The sequence below is a fragment of the Nomascus leucogenys genome, chromosome 15 (genome assembly GCF_006542625.1).
Source record: "Nomascus leucogenys isolate Asia chromosome 15, Asia_NLE_v1, whole genome shotgun sequence".
Lineage (NCBI taxonomy): Eukaryota > Metazoa > Chordata > Mammalia > Primates > Hylobatidae > Nomascus > Nomascus leucogenys.
The window spans coordinates 59575720-59593185 of record NC_044395.1 but is presented as its reverse complement, the minus strand read 5'-3'; the positions used below and the strand labels follow the sequence as shown (position 1 = coordinate 59593185).

At 49.7% G+C, this 17466-nt stretch overlaps 1 protein-coding gene across 1 annotated transcript in view; it reads left to right on the top strand.

The window, feature by feature from the left end:
• The window catches only part of MYO7A (myosin VIIA), a 69914-nt gene that overhangs the window by 2357 nt on the left and 50091 nt on the right, over positions 1–17466 (top strand). The window contains exons 3-13 of the mRNA XM_030829625.1: positions 784–968; positions 1538–1659; positions 1740–1882; positions 2136–2249; positions 3150–3303; positions 4319–4395; positions 5035–5154; positions 5828–5970; positions 6974–7184; positions 7708–7843; positions 17069–17175. Coding sequence (XP_030685485.1) covers positions 784–968; positions 1538–1659; positions 1740–1882; positions 2136–2249; positions 3150–3303; positions 4319–4395; positions 5035–5154; positions 5828–5970; positions 6974–7184; positions 7708–7843; positions 17069–17175 — 1512 coding nt within the window. The remainder of the gene's footprint in view (positions 1–783; positions 969–1537; positions 1660–1739; positions 1883–2135; positions 2250–3149; positions 3304–4318; positions 4396–5034; positions 5155–5827; positions 5971–6973; positions 7185–7707; positions 7844–17068; positions 17176–17466) is intronic.

The window sequence follows — 17466 nt, the reverse complement described above, 5'->3', positions numbered from 1 at the left end:
CCCTGAGTGCCTCACCCTGCTCTGGTGGCAGGAGGGCCAGGCTGTTGTCACCTGTGGCAGGACCCCAAGCCCACAACAGGAAGCCTTGCCTACAGACAGCTGATTTTTGCACTAACAGAGGAGCCCAAGTAGAGAACCCCCTTAAGGCTATCTGAGGTGCACCTGGCCCCTGCGCCTACACTGCCCAGGATGGCTGGAGGTGCTCTGTCCCACAGAGCACAGCGTCTCCCTCTGTCCTGGGGCAGTGCTACAGAGAGTGGGGCCCACCCAGCCCCCAAGCCACTTACCCCAGCTCCTTCAGCTCTTTATGGCTAATTTCTCACACCCCTCTTCCTCACCAACCTGGCCTCCCCCTGGACATGGTCCCGTTGATTAATTTCACTCTTAAAGTTTGGGATACAGGGCCTGGAGGCGATGGTGAGAGCCAGCATTTGCAGAGTACCTACTGTGTGCCATGAATTTTAAAAGGTATCACCTCCTTTAATCTTCACAAACAGTTACGCTCATTTTACAGATGAAGAGAAGGAAATCTAGGCTTAGAGACTCCACCTCTCTCTTCATCAAATGTCACTGAGCACTAACTCCGAGCCAGACCCAGTGCTGGACGGAAGGCCCTGCCCCAGCTCCTAAGGAGGCCCGATTCTGGCTCCAGGTCCACCCACATGACTCCAAAGCCAGGACTCTTCCCTCCAGAGCACCGGAGCAGGGCAGAGCCCAAGAGCTTTCTAGAGTCAGAGTCTCCCACACGGAATCAGCGAGCTCCCCATCTCTTGCTGCCCGCAGACATATACGGGCTCCATCCTGGTGGCTGTGAACCCCTACCAGCTGCTCTCCATCTACTCGCCAGAGCACATCCGCCAGTATACCAACAAGAAGATTGGGGAGATGCCCCCCCACATCTTTGCCATCGCTGACAACTGCTACTTCAACATGAAACGCAACAGCCGTGACCAGTGCTGCATCATCAGGTGGGCGGCCCAGCACCTGTGTGGAGCTCCAGGCTTAGGACCTAGAGCTCCAACTGTGCGTTTCTGCTGATACCTCTAGGGATTGCCCGCGCTGTCGGAAATGCCATCAAGCTCCTCAGGAACCAGACCTACGTAATCTGTGCTGTGTAACAATGTAGAAAATCACCTCCCCTTTCTCGGGTCTTATATCTCTATGCTACCAAAGCTCACATTAGCTTTTGAGGCCAGCCTTGTTTACTGCTGGCTCCTGTTAAGTTATGGTCAGTTGACATCTCAGGCTCTTAGTTTCTTTTGGGCAGAGGGTAAAAGACAAAGCATTGACTGAGCATCTAATATGTGTTGTGCTCTATAGCAAGTATGGATGCAGGGGTATTTGTGTCTGAATGAAGATGAAGGAGAGTGCGGTGGAGCACCAGGCCCTTGAGCCCTGCCCCAGCCCTGGAGGGTCCATATTGTCAGCCGATATTACAGATGGGGGAGCTGGTGGATGGTGCAGCCTCGGCTGAGTTCCAGTTGGGTGGGGAGTCCCTGTGGGTTGTTACAGGTCCTGCCACTCCCTCCCTCTGCAGTGGGGAATCTGGGGCCGGGAAGACGGAGAGCACAAAGCTGATCCTGCAGTTCCTGGCAGCCATCAGTGGGCAGCACTCGTGGATTGAGCAGCAGGTCTTGGAGGCCACCCCCATTCTGGAAGGTAGGACCAGGGTTCCAAGGGGGGGACCAGGGAGTGGGGCGGGAGCGGGCTTTGCCAGTGACGCCCTACTCACTCCGCAGCATTCGGGAATGCCAAGACCATCCGCAATGACAACTCCAGCCGTTTCGGAAAGTACATCGACATCCACTTCAACAAGCGGGGCGCCATTGAAGGCGCAAAGATTGAGCAGTACCTGCTGGAGAAGTCGCGTGTCTGTCGCCAGGTGGGCCTGAGCCCCAGGGATGCAGGAATAGACCCAGGACCCTAGCCTCAGGGGTCTGCGTGGCCCTGATGCTCCTCCACCTGCCCGTATTGCTGCCTGCTTGCCTCTGTGCTGGAAATCCCACCGTGAAACTCACCAATGGGCTTCTCCACAAGCTGTTTGTTAAAATAGTAAACCGTCATCCCAGGCTAGTTCCTGATGGCCTCCTCCGGCCCTCCTCCCCTGGACCCCAACACTGTGCCCACATTTTCAGGCCCCGGATGAAAGGAACTACCACGTGTTCTACTGCATGCTGGAGGGCATGAGTGAGGATCAGAAGAAGAAGCTGGGCTTGGGCCAGGCCTCTAACTACAACTACTTGGCCATGGTGAGGCCCAGGCGGGCCCCTGGGTGGAGGGGCACCCACCCTAGGATTGCAGGGAGCTGGCTGCTGCAGACTCAGCCTTGAGGTCTCACTGGTCACAGGGCTTAGATGCCAGCTTCTTTCTGTCTTGTCTGGACACCAAGGAGAAGTGGGCCCCTGGCCATTGCTGCCACCAAGCAAAGGGTGGGGGACCTCGGGGCATGCACACGGCAGGCTGTCTTGGGGAGCACCACTCCTTTAACCATGGGGAGAGCCCATGTCTGGTTGCCTGGGCTGGGCTGGGGGGGGCCAGGCCACATGGATGTAAGTGTGGGCTATGGCACCTGAAGCGTATACGTGTGTGTGCATGTGTGTGTTGTAGGTGTGACAGGTGTCCCTGGACACTTCCTGTAGCTGGCTGGCACACACGTGTGTGCACACACACACACACACACACACACATCTTGTAGACACCAGAGAATGGGGTGTGCCCACTGTTGGAGCCCTGCTTGTATGCAGTTACCTCTCTTCTGTCTACACCAGGCAGTACCTGCCTAGGGGGTCGAGTCCCTGATAGTGGGTATCCCTGGGGGGCTGCAGGAGCCTAGTAGGGCCTAAGGGCTGTGACTGCCAGGTGGGCAACAGGGGCTGGCCTGGCATCAATGACCTGCCTGCTCTTCATGGGAAGAAGGGGCACCAGCAGCCCCAGATGTGGAGAATGAGTTCCTGGGAAGCCCAGGCTTTCGAGACCCTCCAGACTTTCTGGAGGAGTTGTGGTGCTCACCAGGTGAGGTCAGCACCTGGGACCCCGGGCTGGCCTGGCCTGTCAGGCAGAAAGGGCCTTTTGGGTAGGCAGCCAGGCACTGCCCCTCTGGGGGTACGCTGACATCCTCCTGCACCCCACTCTCCCACCCTGCCCACCAGGGTAACTGCATAACCTGTGAGGGCCGGGTGGACAGCCAGGAGTACGCCAACATCCGCTCCGCCATGAAGGTGCTCATGTTCACTGACACCGAGAACTGGGAGATCTCGAAGCTCCTGGCCGCCATCCTGCACCTGGGCAACCTGCAGTATGAGGGTGAGGCTGCGCCGCACTCGCCCTGCCCCACCCCTGCGCCAAGGGCAGTGCAGTGCCTTGCTGCCCACATGGTATTGGTGACTCAGTTTCTGTCCTAGCACGTGCCTCTTTGGGATGGAATCTGGGAAGAATTCGTCTGTGGGTAGATTTGAACAGGTCTGCTAGCTTGAAATCAGCGGTGGGTGTGGTGTTGCTATGCTGACAGTCCACCACGGAGAGGTACAGTTAAAGTATATTGGGAGTTGTCTATGGACCCTTTAAGACTCACTTCAAATTTGGTTTCTTCCTTAAAGTCAGGTGTCTTACAGAGAGGGTAAATCTTTGAACTAATTCACTCTAAGGTGTGAGTGACTGGATAGCCATCTTTGGAAAGGGAGATGGCTAGGGAAGGGAACATGTTCACTCATCTAACATTCTTGGACACCCACTATGTGCCAGGCTGGGAGGTGGTCCCCTGAGGCAAGTGGTGGGTCCCACTCTGCTCTTGCCCCTGGTTCCCAGCGTGGTCCCCAGGCAGAGTAGGAGCCCCAGGAAATGTGCCCAGAGAATGAATGATCCCAGCACTAAGAAGATCACAGTCTAGGCATCTTGAAAGACTAAGGGACACAGGAAAGGGTAAGCTGACAGAAGGAAGAGCTTGTGCAAAGGTCCTGAGAACAGAGCACATGTCGGGGAGGGGATCCAAAGCTTGTCTAACAGGAGCCAGGGCTGCTGCCAAGAGCCCTGGGAGTGGGGAGACAGCTGCAATGACCAGTGTCTATTCCTCGAATGCCAGGCATGGTGCCATGTGCGGGGCATACATGGTCCCTACCCTCATGTTGCCTGCAGACTCATGGTGAGAACATTAACCAAATACACCTTGACCCGGGGAAGCATTTAGTCACAGTGCTGATGCCCTCCCTGGACAGGGAAGGACCCCGGCAGCAGGAGTGGCAGCCTAGACCTCTTAGGACTGTCCCCTTGCCCCTGTTGCCCACCCTCCCTCCCCTGATGCTGTGCCCCTTGCTGCCAACAGCCCGCACATTTGAAAACCTGGATGCCTGTGAGGTCCTCTTCTCCCCATCACTGGCCACAGCTGCATCCTTGCTTGAGGTCAGTGCCCGGCCTCTCTCCCCTCCATGACTTCTGTCCCTCTGAAGGGTTGAGTTCAAGCTCACTGGGGGCTGGGATGTAGGAACCACGTTGCTGGGACCCTCTGGTTTGGAGAGTTCTGTTCAATATGGAGAAGCAACCGTGTGCAGGTCGTGTGCTAGGCACAGGTCCTAAAGGAGTTTCTGTGGGGATGGCAGGGCAGGCGGGGGCCCTGTGATGCCCTGCGCTATGCGATCCTGGGTGAGTCATCCCTGCCTTCTGGGCCTCAGTCTCCACATCTGGGCAAAGGGCACTGGTGTCCCTGGGTCAAATGCATTGAGTCTGTCTGTCTTTTAGCAGACACTTATTAGGGTTGGAAAACCGGGTTGAATAAAGCCAGAGTCAGGGCTGGTCCTAGAAGGGACAGGTGACATGCTGGAGGGAGTTAAGTGGGGCTGTCAAGGAGAGAGAAGTTCCTTCCAGGCAGCGCTGGGGCAGGTTTCCATGGCTGGGGAGGATTTGGCCGTGGGCCCTGGGGCAGGCATGCTTAGTGGAGGCAGTGGTCTGGGCCAGGCCAGTGCTGGAAAGTGGAGGGGTCTGGGTGTGGGTGGAGGGAGGGGCAGGCTGGCGGGTGAGCACCTGGGGTGTTGCCTGCACCAGGTGAACCCCCCAGACCTGATGAGCTGCCTGACCAGCCGCACCCTCATCACCCGCGGGGAGACAGTGTCCACCCCACTGAGCAGGGAACAGGCACTGGACGTACGCGATGCCTTCGTAAAGGTGGGCTGGAGGGAAGGGGCCGCTTGCTCGCCCTACCCCTCGGGAAGTTGGGCTCTTGATGGGCAGGTGCCAAGGAGTCCTGGGAGGTGGGTAGATGCCTGGGCCGCCTCCCCTGCCTGCCCCTGGGCTGCAGTCGGCCTTACTCGAGTCCCGGGTGCCCATGCTCCTCTGGGGCCTTCCCAGCTCTGGCTGCCCCAGGCCCTTGGCTTTTGGCCTGCTTTGATCAGCCATGTTGTTCCCAGGGACACTCTCTTTGGTCTCTTTGCGGAAGACACAGAAGAGGGGGTCTAGGTCAGGTCCTGTTTCTACAGCCACACGTTTGCCATTCATCAAGCCTTCACCCACCGCATCAGGCCCTGGGCTGGGTTCGGGGACCTCAGAGATAAACAGGGTTGGACAGAGAGATGAGAGCTCCAAGGAGGGCTCCTTCCCCTGCTGCAGGGTCAGGGAAGCCTTCTCCGAGAGGAGCTGTTATCTCAACAGAGCCTTGAAAAATGTGTAGGAACTGTTCAAGCAGGATAAGGGGGCTCCAGGCAGAGGGAACAGCTCAAGTAAAGGGTTGGGGGTTTCATGCAAGGGCTGGGCTGGAGCCAGGCCACGAAGGGTCCAGGAGCCTGGCCTGTCCCCCGGGGGAGGGTGTGGCTGGTGCCAGTGGCTGATCACTGCCTTTCAGGGTATCTACGGGCGGCTGTTCGTGTGGATTGTGGACAAGATCAATGCAGCGATTTACAAGCCTCCCTCCCAGGATGTGAAGAACTCTCGCAGGTCCATCGGCCTCCTGGACATCTTTGGGTTTGAGAACTTTGCTGTGAACAGGTACCGCATGGGGCTCTGCTCGTGGGAATTTCCTTCCCCAATATGGACATAAGAAATATCACGTCTCTCCCTTGCGAAGCACATTTACTGGGTTCCTGGCACACTCTGCCAGGCTGTTCCATCATCACGGTGGACCCTCTCCCCTTCCTTCCCATCCCCTTGTGTCCCTGACCTCCCCAAGGTCAGCTGAGCCTGGCTGGGGTTGTCAGGAGGCTGTACGCATCCTGAACACTTGGGGAGGAAACCTCTGGTCTCCAGGCCCCACTGGCCACTGCTGATCTGCCCAGATCCGTGCTGCAAGGCGCCTCAAAGCAGAGAGGCCAGGCCTGTGCCACGCTTGTGTTGGGGTCTCAGCCACCCTTGGGATTCTGTGCCTTTTAGGGGCCGTGTGAGGGGCTGATGGGTGGCGTCACGTACAGGTGGGTCCTGGAGCCCCGCTTCCTGCTGGCAAGTCAGGACCTGGCAAATCATGTCAGTTCCCTTGCTGTTTGGATGTCTCAAAGCCCTCCTCCAGCACCAAAACACCCACACTCAACCTACTGGGCTGTGTCTGTGGCTCGGCCATGTCCGCAGCCGACTTGTTTCCCAAGTCTTGTCAACCCCCTTCCCACCTCCCAAGGCCACTTTTGTCCCTGTATGGCCCACCAGCCAGCCTCTGGGCTCTTTCTCTCCCAGGCGTCTGCCTGGAGTTTGAGTGCCCACCTGCCAATCCCCAGTCCTCCCCAGAGCTTGATCATGCAAGGAAAAGAGTCCTGAAAAGCCTTAGCTCTCTTTCTGGCTCACGGAGTGACCCTAGGCAAGTCTTTTGCCCTTGCTGGGTCTCTGTGTCCTCCTCTGCACCTGGAGGGAGGTGGACTTGACAATTCCCCTCGCCTCTCAGTTTGGACTCCATGATGGGGACAGCTTGCTAAAGGCCATGCTGCAGTTGGAGGCAGGGCCAGGCCCTGAACTGAGCAGGGTGGGGCCTGAACAACACCCTTACCCCATCCCTGTGCCCCTGCAGCTTCGAGCAGCTCTGCATCAACTTTGCCAATGAGCACCTGCAGCAGTTCTTTGTGCAGCACGTGTTCAAGCTGGAGCAGGAGGAGTATGACCTGGAGAGCATTGACTGGCTGCACATCGAGTTCACCGACAACCAGGACGCCCTGGATATGATCGCCAACAAGCCCATGAACATCATTTCCCTCATCGATGAGGAGAGCAAGTTCCCCAAGGTGGGCCGGTCCTGCTGCCGCCTCCCAGGGTCTTGGGTGCGCACAGCTTCCTTCCCTGCTCTGAGCCCCAGCTTTCCTCATCTGCAAAATAGGACTAATGATTACCTACCTCTCAAGTTGGCTCCGGGGCCAATTCAAGTACAGGCATCTGCCATTTGGGAATCACCTACAGTCCACGGGGTTCTGGGCCAGGCCATGAAGATCCATGCATGCAGTTGGCATGGAATGGATGCTCAGGACACAGCATATATCTCAGAGTTGGGGAGGGGGAGAGGGGAATGCATCCATGATTTCAATCTTGGGAAATCGATTGTCTAAACTGGAATGCACTTTCAAAGTTGTGTAGTTCCAATTCATCCACTTAACAGATGGGGAAATGGGGTTCCAGAGAGCGCCTGTGTGAGGTAGAAATAAAAGGAGGGGAAGCTCCTGAAGAAGAGACAGGGTACAAAGACATGGGCAGGGAGGGGAGTGGGGCCCATGGAGGAGAGGGTGGGCTCACAGCTGCCCCTCCACTCCCCAGGGCACAGACACCACCATGTTACACAAGCTGAACTCCCAGCACAAGCTCAACGCCAACTACATTCCCCCCAAGAACAACCACGAGACCCAGTTTGGCATCAACCATTTTGCAGGCATCGTCTACTATGAGACCCAAGGTACAGAGGGCTGCCAGCTGTCTGTCGCTCCCTGCCCGTGGCCCTGCATTCCCCTGCTCCAGCCCAGGAATGAGATATCCAGAATTTTAAAGATTTTTAAAAACTGTGATTATATATATATATATATATATATATATATATATATATATAAACTTGACTAAAATGGCCAAGTGTTGGATTCAGTGGCACTAAGTACTTCACAGTGCTGTGCATCCAGTACTGCTATCTATTTCCAGGGCTTTCTCACTGCCCCAAACAGAGGCTCTGCATGCATGGGGTGGTAACTCCTTCCCCTACCCCCAGCCCCCTGTAACCTGTGTTCTACTTTCTGTCTGTGAGTTTGACTATTCTAGGTACCTCATATAAGTGGAATCATATGCTACGGCCATACATCATTTAACATTATTTCTGAGAATGTGTTGTTAGGCAATTTGGTCATTGTCAATCATCGTAGAGTGTAGTTACACACCTAGATGGTCCAACCTACTACACAGCTAGGTTATCTGGTATGGCCTATTGCCCTCAGGCTACAGACCTGTACAGCATGTTCTTGTACTAAATACTGTAGGCAGTTGTGACAGAATGGTAAGTATTTGTGCATTTAAACATAGAAAAGGTACAGTAAAAATATGTCACTACCATCTTAGGCACCACTATTGTATCTGTAGTTGGCTGAAATGTCATTATGTAGTGAAGACGTGACTGTATTTGTCCTTTTGTGTCTGGCTTGTTTCATTCAGCATAATGTCTTTAATTTTCTTTTTTTAAAATTTTATTATTATTATACTTTAAGTTTTAGGGTACATGTGCACAATGTGCAGGTTTGTTACATATGTATACATGTGCCATGTTGGTGTGCTGCACCCATTAACTCGTCATTTAGCATTAGGTATATCTCCTAATGCTATCCCTACCCCCTCCCCCTACCCCACAACAGGCCCCAGTGTGTGATGTTCCCACTCCTGTGTCCAAGTGTTCTCATTGTTCATTTCCCTCCTATGAGTGAGAACATGCAGTGTTTGGTTTTTTGTCCTTGCGATAGTTTGCTGAGAATGATGGTTTCCAGTTTCATCCATGTCCCTGCAAAGGACATGAACTCATCATTTTTTATGGCTGCATAGTATTCCATGGTGTATATATGCCACATTTTCTTAATCCAGTCTATTGTTGTTGGACATTTAGGTTGGTTCCAAGTCTTTGCTATTGTGAATAGTGCCGCTATAAACATACGTGTGTATGTGTCTTTATAGCAGCATGATTTATAATCCTTTGGGTATATACCCAGTAATGGGATGGCTGGGTAAAATGGTATTTCTAGTTCTAGATCCCTGAGGAGTCACCACACTGACTTCCACAATGGTTGAACTAGTTCACAGTCCCAATATTGTAAAAGTGTTCCTATTTCTCCACATCCTCTCTAGCACCTGTTGTTTCCTGATTTTAGACCATTCTAACTGATGTGAGATGGTATCTCACTGTGGTTTTGATTTGCATTTCTCTGATGGCCAGTGATGATGAGTATTTTTTCACATGTTTTTTGGCTGCATAAATGTCTTCTTTTGAGAAGTGTCTGTTCATATCCTTTGCCCACTTTTTGATGGGGTTGTTTGTTTTTTTCTTGTAAATTTGTTTGAGTTCATTGTAGATTCTGGATATTAGCCCTTTGTCAGATGCGTAGGTTGCAAAAATTTTCTCCCATTCTGTAGGTTGCCTGTTCACTCTGATGGTAGTTTCTTTTGCTGTGCAGAAGCTCTTTAGTTTAATTAGATCCCATTTGTCGATTTTGGCTTTTGTTGCCATTGCTTTTGGTGTTTTAGACATGAAGTCCTTGCCCATGCCTGTGTCCTGAATGGTATTGCCTAGGTTTTCTTCTAGGGTTTTTATGGTTTTAGGTCTAACATTTAAGTCTTTAATTTATCTTGAATTAATTTTTGTATAAGGTGTAAGGAAGGGATCCAGTTTCAGCTTTCTACATATGGCTAGCCAGTTTTCCCAGCACCATTTATTAAATAGGGAATCCTTTCCCCATTGCTTGTTTTTTGTCAGGTTTGTCAAAGATCAGATAGTTGTAGATATGTGGCATTATTTCTGAGGGCTCTGTTCTGTTCCACAGGTCTATATCTCTGTTGTGGTACCAGTACCATGCTGTTTTGGTTACTGTAGCCTTGTAGTATAGTTTGAAGTCAGGTAGCATGATGCCTCCAGCTTTGTTCTTTTGGCTTAGGATTGACTTGGCAATGCAGGCTCTTTTTTGTTTCCATATGAACTTTAAAGTAGTTTTTTCCAATTCTGTGAAGAAAGTCATTGGTAGCTTGATGGGGATGGCATTGAATCTATAAATTACCTTGGGCAGTATGGCCATTTTCACAATATTGATTCTTCCTACCCATGAGCATGGAATGTTCTTCCATTTGTTTGTATCCTCTTTTATTTCATTGAGCAGTGGTTTGTAGTTCTCCTTGAAGAGGTCCTTCACATCGCTTGTAAGTTGGATTCCTAGGTATTTTATTCTCTTGGAAGCAATTGTGAAAGGGAGTTGACTCATGATTTGGCTGTCTGTTATTGGTGTATAAGAATGCTTGTGATTTTTGTACATTGATTTTGTATCCTGAGACTTTGCTGAAGTTGCTTATCAGCTTGAGGAGATTTTGGGCTGAGACGATGGGGTTTTCTAGATATACAATCATGTCATCTGCAAACAGGGACAATTTGGCTTCCTCTTTTCCTAATTCAATACGCTTTATTTCCTTCTCCTGCCTGATTGCCCTAGCCAGAGCTTCCAACACTATGTTGAATAGGAGTGGTACTAAATACTGCATCCCTGTCTTGTGCCTGTTTTCAAAGGGAATGCTTCCAGCTTGCCCATTCAGTATGATATTGGCTGTGGGTTTGTCATAGATAGCTCTTATTATTTTGAGATACGTCCCATCAATACCTAATTTATTGAGAGTTTTTAGCATGAAGTGTTGTTGAATTTTGTCAAAGGCCTTTTCTGAATCTATTGAGATAATCATGTGGTTTTTGTCTTTGGTTCTGTTTATATGCTGGATTACATTTATTGATTTGTGTATGTTGAAACAGCCTTGCATCCCAGGGATGAAGCCCACTTGATCATGGTGTATAAGCTTTTTGATGTGCTGCTGGATTCGGTTTGCCAGTATTTTATTGAGGATTTTTGCATCAATGTTCATCAAGGATATTGGTCTAAAATTCTCTTTTTTGGTTGTGTCTCTGCCAGGCTTTGGTATCAGGATGATGCTGGCCTCATAAAATGAGTTAGGGAGGATTCCATCTTTTTCTATTGATTGGAATAGTTTCAGAAGGAATGGTACCAGCTCCTCTTTGTACCTCTGGTAGAATTCGGCTGTGAATCCATCAGGTCCTGGACTCTTTTTGGTTGGTAAGCTATTGATTATTGCCTCAATTTCAGAGCCTGTTATTGGTCTATTCAGAGATTCAACTTCTTCCTGGTTTAGTCTTGGGAGGATGTATGTGTCGAGGAATTTATCCATTTCTTCTAGATTTTCTAGTTTATTTGCATAGAGGTATTTATAGTATTATCTGATGGTAGTTTATATTTCTGTGGGATTGGTGGTGATATCCCCTTTAGCATTTTTTATTGCGTCTATTTGATTCTTCTCTCTTTTCTTCTTTATTAGTCTTGCTAGTGGTCTATCAATTTTGTTGATCTTTTCAAAAAACCAGCTCCTGGATTCATTAATTTTTTGAAGGGTTTTTTATGTATTTCCTTCAGCTCTGCTCTGATCTTAGTTATTTCTAGCCTTCTGCTAGCTTTTGAATGTGTTTGCTCTTGCTTTTCTAGCTCTTTTAATTGTGATGTTAGGGTGTCAATTTTAGATCTTTCCTGCTTTCTCTTGTGGGCATTTAGTGCTATAAATTTCCCTCTATACACTGCTTTGAATCTGTCCCAGAGACTCTGGTATATTGTGTCTTTGTTCTTGTTGGTTTCAAAGAATATCTTTATTTCTGCCTTCATTTCATTATTTACCCAGTAGTCATTCAGGAGCAGGTTGTTCAGTTTCCATGTAGTTGAGCAGCTTTGAGTGAGTTTCTTAATCCTGAGATCTACTTTGATTGCACTGTGGTCTGAGAGACAGTTTTTTATCATTTCTGTTCTTTTACATTTGCTGAGGAGTCCTTTACTTCCAACTATGTGGTCAATTTTGGAGTAGGTGTGGTGTGGTGCTGAAAAGAATGTATATTCTGTTGATTTGGGGTGGAGAGTTCTGTAGATGTCTATTAGGTCCGCTTGGTGCAGAGCTGAGTTCAATTCCTGGGTATCCTTGTTAACTTTCTGTCTCGTTGATCTGTCTAATGTTGACAGTGGGGTGTTAAAATCTCCCATTATTATTGTGTGGGAGTCTAAGCCTCTTTGTAGGTCACTAAGGACTTGCTTTATGAATCTGTGTGCTCCTGTATTGGGTGCATATATATTTAGGATAGTTAGTTCTTCTTGTTGACTTGATCCCTTTACCATTATGTAATGGCCTTCTTTGTCTCTTTTGATCTTTGTTGGTTTAAAGTCTGTTTTATCAGAGACTAGGATTGCAACCCCTGCCTTTTTTTGTTTTCCATTTGCTTGGTAGATCTTCCTCCATCCCTTTATTTTGAGCCTATGTGTGTCTCTGCATGTGAGATGGGTCTCCTGAATACAGCACACTGATGGGTCTTGACTCTTTATCCAATTTGCCAGTCTGTGTCTTTTAATTGGGGCATTTAGCCCATTTACATTTAAAGTTAATATTGTTATGTGTGAATTTGATCCTGTCATTATGATGTTAGCTGGTTATTTTGCTCGACAGTTGATGCAGTTTCTTCCTAGCCTTGATGGTCTTTACAATTTGGCGTTCTTTTGCAGTAGCTGGTACCAGTTTTTCCTTTCTATGTTTAGCGCTTCCTTCAGGAGCTCTTTTAGGGCAGGCCTGGTGGTGACAAAATCTCTCAGCCTTTGCTTGTCTGTAAAGGATTTTATTTCTCCTTCACTTATGAAGCTTAGTTTGGCTGGATATGAAATTCTGGGTTGAAAATTCTTTAAGAATGTTGAATATTGGTCCCCACTCTCTTCTGGCTTATAGAGTTTCTGCAGAGAGAGCTGCTGTTAGTCTGATGGGCTTCCCTTTGTGGGTAACCCGTCCTTTCTCTCTGGCTGCCCTTAACATTTTTCCTTCAACTTTGGTGAATCTGACAATTATGTGTCTTGGAGTTGCTCTTCTCGAGGAGTATCTTTGTGGCATTCTCTGTATTTCCTGAATTTGAATGTTGGCCTGCCTTGCTAGATTGGGGAAGTTCTCCTGGACAATATCCTGCAGAGTGTTTTCCAACTTGGTTCCATTCTCCCCGTCAGTTTCAGGTACACCAATCAGACGTAGATTTGGTCTTTTCACATAGTCCCATATTTCTTGGAGGCGTTGTTCATTTCTTTTTATTCTTTTTTCTCTAAACTTCTCACTTCATTTCATTCATTTCGTCTTCCATCACTGATACCCTTTCTTCCAGTTGATCGCATCAGCTATCGAGGGTTCTGCATTCATCATGTAGCTCTCATGCCTTGCTGTTCAGCTCCATCAGGTCCTTTAAGGACTTCTCTGCATTGATTATTCTAGTTATCCATTTGTCTAATTTTTTTTCAAAGCTTTTAACTTCTTTGCCATTGGTTCGAATTTCCTCCTGTAGCTCGGAGTAGTTTGATCGTCTGAAGCCTTCTTCTCTCAACTCATCGAAGTCATTCTCCGTCCAGCTTTGTCCCGTTGCTGGTGAGGAGCTGCGTTCCTTTAGAGGAGGAGAGACGCTCTGTTTTTTAGTGTTTCCAGTTTTTCTGCCCTGTTTTTTTCGCATCGTTGTGGTTTTATCTACCTTTGGTCTTTGATGGTGGTGACGTACAGATGGGTTTTTAGTGTAGATGTCCTTTCTGTTTGTCAGTTTTCCTTCTACCAGACAGGACCCTCAGCTGCAGGTCTGTTGGAGTTTGCTAGAGGTCCACTGCAGACCCTGTTTGCCTGGGTATCAGCAGCGGAGGCTACAGAACAGCGGATATTGGTGAACCGCAGATGCTGCTGCCTGATCGTTCCTGTGGAAGTTTTGTCTCAGAGGAGTACCCGGCTGTGTGAGGTGTCAGTCTGCCCCTACTGGGGGGTGCCTCCCAGTTAGGCTACTCAGGGGTCAGGGACCCACTAGAGGATGCAGTCTGCTCGTTCTCAGATCTCAAGCTGCGTGCTGGGAGAACCACTACTCTCTTCAAAGCTGTCAGAGAGGGACATTGAAGTCTGCAGAGGTTACTGCTGTCTTTTTGTTTGTCTGTGCTCTGCCCCCAGTGGTGGAGCCTACAGAGGCAGGCAAGCCTCCTTGAGCTGTGGTGGGCCCCACCCAGTTCGAGCTTCCCATCCGCTTTGTTTACCTAAGCAAGCAACTAACTAGGTAATGGCGGGCTCCCCTCCCCCAGCCTCGCTGCTGCCTTGCAGTTTAATCTCGGACTGCTGTGCTAGCAATGAGCAAGACTCCGTGGGCGTAGGACCCTCAGAGCCAGGTGCGGGATATAATCTCCTGGTGTGCCGTTTTTTTAAGCCCGTTGGAAAAGCGCAGTATTAGGGTGGGAGTGACCCGATTTTCCAGGTGCCGTCTGTCACCACTTTCTTTGATTAGGAAAGGGAATTCCCTGACCCATTGCGCTTCCCAGGTGAGGCGATGCCTCACCCTGCTTCGGCTCACGCATGGTGCACTGCACCCGCTGTCCTGCACCTACTGTCTGGCACTCACCAGTGAGATGAACCCAGTGCCTCAGTTGGAAATGCAGAAATCACCCGTCTTCTGCGTCGCTCATGCTGGGAGCTGTAGACCGGAGCTTTTCCTGTTCAGCCATCTTGGCTCCTCCTTGTCTTTAATTTTCATCCACGTTGTAGCATATATCAATTGCCCTCATTTTTATGGCTGAATAGTATTTCATTGTGTGGATAAACATTTTGTTTATCCATTTATCTGCTAATGGACATTTGGGGTTGTTTCTACCTTTTGACTTTTGTGAATAGTGCTGCTCTGAACACTAGTGTACAAATATCTGTTTGAGTCCCTGCTTTCAGTTCTTTTGGATGGGCTCAATGCTTGTTCGTACATTTAGGGAAACTGAGGCTCAGAACAAGGTGGGGGGCTTGACTGTCCTTACCTGATACAACATAGCCCATGAGGCTCAAAGTCAGGCCTCAAACCAGCCCAGTTATGCCCTAAGACTCAGCAACAAGACCAAGCATGAGCTTTGAAGACCATGCATCTTCTTTTCCCCTGGGGACATGCAATTGGGTTCATGTTAAAGCTGGAAGCTAAGAAAAGTGGTTAGAACACAGGCTTATCTCACTTGCGATTCTTACAGGGTTTGTCAAAAGACTGCAGACTGCCCTTGCCAATCCCTCCCCACCCACCCTGGTATAAAGGGCCAACCTCAAATTGGCATTAGTTATGGGCTGTGTCTACCCTGAGCCCTGCCATACAGCCTCAAGGGGTCCCACCCATAGTCAAAGGCCAATTAACCCGTAAATATCTATACCTACTATGTACCACAAAAAATTAAAAATTAATTTTTTTAAAAAAAAAAGGCCAAAGATATTCAAACATGCTATAACCCATCCGTTTCTTACTCCCTTGCTGAACTGGTCCAGAAGTCAGCAGTGTATCAGTGAGCCAGGCTGCAGTGGTAGAATCTCATGGCAGCTCAGACTCCCTTACAATATTGGACTGTGAGATCCAACCTTATTGTTGGAAGAAGGAAGCAGACATTCAGTTTGAAGGACTGTCGCGCAAACAAATTGGTCTTTTATTTGGAGTAATAGAGGATTGTATTTCTCAGTTCAGTTCAACCAATATGCTCTTAGCACCTATTATGTACCAGGCTTCATGATGTTGCTGAGGATATGGAAGTGAAAATTGAATAATCTCTATGCTGAGTTATAAAGCTATAGAACGCTAGGTCTGGAGGGAACGTAAGGGTAATCTACCTTAATAGAATTGGAAACTGATGGCCAGAAAGGGAAATGGCTTGCCTAAGGTTGTTAAACAAGACTAAATGACTGGAAAGAATTCTACCAGCATTTTCTAGTTCACAAAGAACCTTTTCAATACAGCATCTTATTTATGATGTGGATTTATGAAGTGGGTGTTGTTAGAGAAGAGAAGCAAGCTTGTGGGCACTATCCTTCCCATCCAACAGTTAAGGAAACTGGAGTCCCAGAATGGGGGTCTTTCTAGGATCACATAGTGAGTCTGTCAGAGCTTTAATGAGAACCCAATTACATCCCAACTGCAAAGCCCACCCTCCATTCCTGTGTGCCCCCTGCAACTCGCCCCTCCCCAGGTGCCAGGCGGGCAGCCTAGCACTGGGTCTCTGTGCTGTCTGCCATTCATGGGCAGCCTATGTCCTGCTCTGTACAGTGGCACTCCCCCTCAGGCATCGGCAGTCCCTGGACACCCTGTCTCTTGCCCCACTCTAGCAACCCCCTCCCCATTAACCAGTTTCCAACTCCTCGGTCCCTGCGAGTGGCAGCCTCCTCTGGGGTCTGTGTGGTGCAGGGGAATCTCCCTAGGCTCCTGGGGATCCTGGGTCCTGGGTGCAGAGAATCTCCTTTGCACCAGTGTCCTGGGTTCAAGTCTTAACTCTGCTCATGGCTTACTTTGTGACGTTAGACAACTCATTTAGCTTCTCTGAACATCGGTTTTCTCCCTTTGGGGGCGGAGGAGGTAATCCCTACCTGTCCCACATAGAAGGAGCTGTGAGGGGTCTTCATAAAGCATAACACACTGTCCAACCACAAGGTGGTTTTAATGAATTCCTTTAATATTAGCTTGTACCAGATCAACATGCATTCTCTCCCAGGCAACACACTTACTTAACAAGTCCTTTTGATATCTTAGTTCAAAAGACTCCTGGTAGCTTTGGGGTGGTTGGTCGGGAAGGAGGCCTGCTTTCTCCTGGAGACTGAGACCCCCCTGCCCTTCTTGAACAGGCCTGGAAGACGGGAGCTGTGTCACTGGGGAGATGGCCCCTCACTTTCTCTATGATCTTGGGCAAGTCTCTGTCCCCTCCAGGCCTCAGGGTCCCCCACGATGAAATGGATGTAGTGGAACTAGGTGGATTTTGAGGGTCCTCTTGGCTCAGATGTTGTGGGTTTGGGGAGGGCCTGCCAGAGCTGGTGAGAGGTGACTGCTGTTTGCTGCTCGCAGGCTTCCTGGAGAAGAACCGAGACACCCTGCATGGGGACATTATCCAGCTGGTCCACTCATCCAGGAACAAGTTCATCAAGCAGATCTTCCAGGCCGACGTCGCCATGGTAAGCCGGGCGCGGTTTCCGTTGTTCGGGAAGGGCCCCCACAGGCCAGGCCTGGGTCTAAGCCCTGCCCTTGTCCAACAGCTTCAGCTGAGCCCCCTGGCCACATAATGGGTATGGAGCTTTGCTATGGCTCCAGGTGGGGCCTGGAGGGGCCTCAAAGGCGTTCCCATCTGGTCCTCTTATTGTACTAACAGGGGATGTGGCTGGGGTGCAAGGCCCAGAGAAGGGTCACCTGAGAGGTCACAGAGCAGAACTGGTCAGGGATCGGTTTACTGTGGGGGCCCACCCCCT